Genomic DNA, 5,025 nt, shown 5'->3' with positions numbered 1-5,025 from the left:
TGGGTATTCATATGTTTTCTGCGATTAACTATGAAGATTATTTTTATTGATTAAGCAAGAAGGCACCCTTGCTAATTCAATGAGAATAATCTATGGCTGATTGAACCTCCAGTTTCATATATGATTGGTAGGTTTGATCATGGTGGAAACTAAAGGAAATTGACTGCAAAAAAAGTTTTTGATCTATGTTAGGAAAATGTATGATCTGTTTTAAACAGTCTGAGCTTGTGAGATTGTTGACCAGAATTGGGTCTCTTCCCTCTTAATGCTTCTAATAGATTAAATCCTAAGAACTTGTTTGGGACTGTCTATTAATAAGAGAAGCAATCATAAAGCTTGTTTTGGTTGTCGAATAATACGAGTAGAGGCTGGCTATTAGAGCTTGTTAATGGCTATAACCAATTTATTCGTAAACATATGAATTTATCTTTGCATTGAGGATCAATGATAAGAATCAAAGCTGAACTTGTCCCTTCAACCGGAAGCTATCTCCCATCGATTGGATCCTTGCTTTCTGTTGTTTTCTTTTATTTCATCTTATTTTCCTTAATTCAACAAACACTTAAATGAATTCCATGTAGTATGCTTAAGCATGAAACCTCAAGGTATTATCGAGGAACAGATCAAGTTGCGTGCCTTTCTTTTCTCATTAGCTGATAAAGCTAATGATTGGCTTTTCTACTTACCCTCTGGTTCTATCACCACATGGAACGATATGAAAAGGCAATTTCTTGAAAAGTTCTTCCCTGCCTCTCGAGCTACTAACATCAGAAAGGAGATCTATGGTATAAGACAATTCAGTGGGGAAATTCTCTACGAATACTGAAAGAGATTTAAGCAACTCTGTGCCAACTGTCCGGAACATCAGATTCTAGACCAGCTCCTTATCCAATATTTCTACGAAGGGATATTGCCGATGGATAGGAGTATGATTGATGTAGCAAGTAGAGGTGTGTTGGTGAACAAAACTCCTACCCAAGCAAGAGAATTAATCTCGAACATGGCAGCCAATGCACAACAGTTCGGCATTAGACAGGAGTCCATTCCAAGGAGGGTCGATGAGGTAAGCACTTCTTCCGTCGATCAAAGATTAGACACTCTTACATCACTTGTGGAAAAATTGGTGGTAGGTCACGTACAACAAGCAAAGACATGTGGTATTTGTTCAACTACGGGTCATCCAACCGACATGTGCCTTACACTTCAAGATGAACCCTATGAATAAGCCAATGTTGTTGGAGGCTTCCCATAAAAGAGATACGATCTCTATTCAAATACCTACAATGCAGGATGGAGGGATCATCCTAACCTTAGCTATGGAACCAAGCCCTTCGGCTTCCAACAACATCAATCTAGACCGTCGGCTCCATAATATTCGTCTTCCAATCCAAGTATGTCTCTAGATGAAATTGTTAAAGCACTTGCAACAAACACTCAACAATTTCAATAGGAGACAAGGACAAGCATCCAAAACTTGGAGAATCAGTTTATCCAATTAGCAACTACTATGAGTCGAATTGAATCTCAAGTATCAGGAAGGCTACCCTCCCAGACCACAACTAATCTGAAACAGAATGCTAGCGCAATCACCTTGAGAAGCGGGAAGGAGCTGAATGAACCTAGTAAAGAAGCATCTAAAGATACAACTAAAGAAGAGAAAGAAAAGGAGACACCATCACCCCAAAAAAATTCAAGCGGAAAGCAACCCCAAGCCATAGTCATCGCTCCACCTTTTCCTAGTCGATAAAATCCAAGAAGGAGAAGCAAGACAAGGATATTCTTGATACATTCCGCAAAGTTGAGGTAAATATCCCCCTCCTTGATGCAATCAAGCAGGTACCCAGCTATGCTAAATTCCTAAAGGAGTTGTGCACCACTAAGAGAAGGCTGAAAGGCGATGAGAAAGTCCATATAGGAGAAAATGTTTCAGCAATTCTCCAAAAGAGACTACCCCCTAAATGCAAGGATCCAGGTATGTTCACTATCCCCTGTAAAATAGGAAATGTCCAGATCGAAAGAGCAATGTTAGATCTAGGAGCTTTAATAAGTGTCATACCCCATTCTATTTACACAACTCTGAACCTTGGACTGTTGAAAGAAACGGGTGTGATTCTACAACTTGTTGATCGATCCACTACATATCCGAAGGGGGTTCTGGAGGACGTGTTAGTTCAAGTCAATGATCTGGTCTTTCCTGCTGATTTTTATGTGATTGATATGGAAGAAGATGATTATTCCAATCCAACTCTAATTTTGTTAGGAAGGCCATTTCTTAATACCTCCAAGACTAAAATCGGTGTACATAAGGGGACACTTACCATGGAATTTGATGGTAAGATTGTTAAGTTTAATATTTATGATGACATGAAATATCCTACTGATGATAGTCCTGTTTATTCTGTTTATGTGATTGATTCTTCAGCATAAGAAATTTTTAAACTTGATGGGAAGGATGTATTGGAAATCACCATTAGTAAGCATCCTGAGAATGAGGAGTTAACCTTGAGTTCTAAATTGTAGGAAACCGTTGCAGCATTGAATGGTTCTCTAGAGTTACAACAGTCAGGTAATGCTCCTTATATTATGTTGTTGATTTCTGACAGGAAACCTTTACCCTCTATTTTGCAGGCCCCTATTCCAGATTTAAACCCACCCATGATGGATGAAAGGAGAAAGCACCGGAAGTTGCAATTACAAGACCCAGAGGATCCGGTTTATGATGATTAAAAATAGGGAAGTTTGTTTTTTTCTTTTTCTTCTTGTTTTTGCATCTATAGTTTAGTTATTTCCCCCTTTTCTTTACATTTCAACAATGCATAGATTAAGTGTGGGGGGGGGGGGAGTGTACCTTTTAACTGCTTTTTAGTATAAAAAAACTCAACTCTTTTAAAATCAATTGAAACAATATTCTGGGAAAATTCTTGTGGACCTAGTAATGAGGTACAATTAAGAAGTACACGACCTATCTGAAGCCATTACCTTTTAAGCTAGTTCTAAATTCAAGTTTAAGTAAACAGGGCAAATACTTTACCATTGCTACAATTGGTAGGATGGAGCATAAAATGCACCTAGTGGTCAAGAATTCCGATGGTAGGATGGAGCATAAAATGCACCTACCAACCAAGTCATCTGATAATAGGACGGAGCATAAAATGCACCTACTGGCCAAGTAATCCAAAAGTAAGATGGAGCATAAAATGCACTCACTTCCTCATAGGAGAGAAAAATAAAATAAAAAGAGAGAGAAGATAAAAAGGTTTCCCTGATTTACTACCTGGTTTGCAGTAGCAAAAATTGGATTGACTGATGAATGAGTCGTGTATGACTTGATTGTGTTGATTTAGTGGTTTGCAATATTTAACCTAGAATATTTGTGGAGAAAGATGAAGGGGAGTTGAGCTTAAAAATTGGTAGGATAGTTAGTTTGTTCTTGTTTTATTTTTACTTGAATTTTGTCTTGCCCGAGGACGGGCAAGTTTTAAGTGTGGGGGGATTTGATGAGAATAAAAATTATCATATTTTTATCCCTCAATATTCAGTATTTTATACTTAATTAGTACCTAATTGGACTCACTATTCTTGTATTTCGATTTAGGGCACAAAAGAAGGCGTACAGTGAAAAACAAGACTAATCAGGTAATTTTGCATAGTTTCAGCACCATGTTATAATTTGGTTATAACTCTCACATCCGGACTCTGATTGAGATGATTCAAGATTCATTGGAAAGACAAAGAAAAACCCTACAACTTTCATGTTTTGAGTTTTGATAGATTCGGACTTCGTCAAGGTAAAAATTGGGCCCAAAATCTAAGCAAATTCGTAGAGAAGCCCAGTTCGCAGCTGAAGCCCAGTTTGTAGAGAAGCCTTGCAGCAGCCCAATTCGTTGAAGAAGCCCAATACGAGTGCAAGAATAAGAAATATCAAAGAGTCCTATCAGATTCAATTTTCTATTGTATTTCTAGAAGGACAAAAAAGATTAAGATTACCAGTTAAGAGATAGGTGTAGATTAGATCTAACCTAGGCATTATCTATTAGAAAACTGAACTCCCAAAGGAGAAAGAACTCCTTAGAGGAGTAGGAGATAGCTCCCTCCTAAGTATATAAATGGGGCAGACTAGCGGCCAAGGGCACCATCAAATCCTGCAAGAGAGCTTCAGCCTTCAAGAAGAGCAATCAACAACCAAGGAGGAAGAAGCAGAGTTCGCCCCCTCTCATTTGGAAGCTGCGATTTCATTATGAAATATCTGTAAGGTTTTAATTTCTGGTTGAAGGGTTAGGGAAGCTTTGATTCTATAAACATTGTGAGATCTAATTATTCTTATTTCAGTTCATTGTTTATGGGTATTCATATGTTTCCTACGATTAACTATGAAGATTATTTTTATTGATTAAGCAAGAAGGCGCCATTGCCAATTCAATGAGAATAGTTTGTGGCCGATTGAACCTCCAGTTTTGTATATGATTGGAAGGTTTGATCATGGTGGCAACTAACAGAAATTGATTGCAAAAAAGTTTTCGATCTAAGTTAGGAAAATGTATGATCTGGTTTAAACGATCCGAGCTTATGAGATCATTGACCAGAATTGGGTCTCTCCCCTCTTAATGCTATTAATAGATTAAATCCTAAGAGCTTGTTTAGGATTGTCTATTAATAAGAGAAGCAATCAAAGATCTTGTTTTGGTTATCGAATAATACGAGTAGAGGCTGGCTATTAGAGCTTGTTAATGGCTATAACCAATTTATCCTTGCATCGAGGATCAATGATAAGAATCAAAGTTGAACTTGTCCCTTCAACCGGAAGCTATATCCCATCAATTTGATCCTTGCTTTTTGTTATTTTCTTTTATTTCATCTTATTTTCCTTAATTCAACAACCCTTTACTTTGTATACTTGGAAATAAATCCACCAATCCATGTGGAGACAACCTTGCTCATCACTATATACAAATTATTCACTCAAGCAAGACTTTTTATCTCTGGTTGGGTTCGACACCCACCAGCAGTACATCCCATGTACCTAGA

General features: G+C 37.6%; 1 protein-coding gene across 1 annotated transcript; it reads left to right on the top strand.

Annotated features, from left to right (window-relative positions):
• Positions 1-1,000: 1,000 nt before the first annotated feature.
• LOC148860753 (uncharacterized) lies at positions 1,001-2,427 on the top strand. The gene is made up of 3 exons (XM_088984961.1): positions 1,001-1,063; positions 1,837-1,972; positions 2,099-2,427. Exons 1-3 carry the CDS (start codon positions 1,001-1,003, stop codon positions 2,425-2,427), a joined length of 528 nt encoding a protein of 175 aa, XP_088841087.1.
• The last annotated feature ends 2,598 nt before the right edge of the window (positions 2,428-5,025 follow it).

Source organism: Nelumbo lutea, chromosome 4 (assembly GCF_056320005.1).
Source record: "Nelumbo lutea isolate HS-2025 chromosome 4, American lotus-T2T, whole genome shotgun sequence".
NCBI lineage: Eukaryota > Viridiplantae > Streptophyta > Magnoliopsida > Proteales > Nelumbonaceae > Nelumbo > Nelumbo lutea.
The sequence above is the reverse complement of the archived record's forward strand: the minus strand, read 5'-3'. Positions and strand labels throughout refer to the sequence as shown.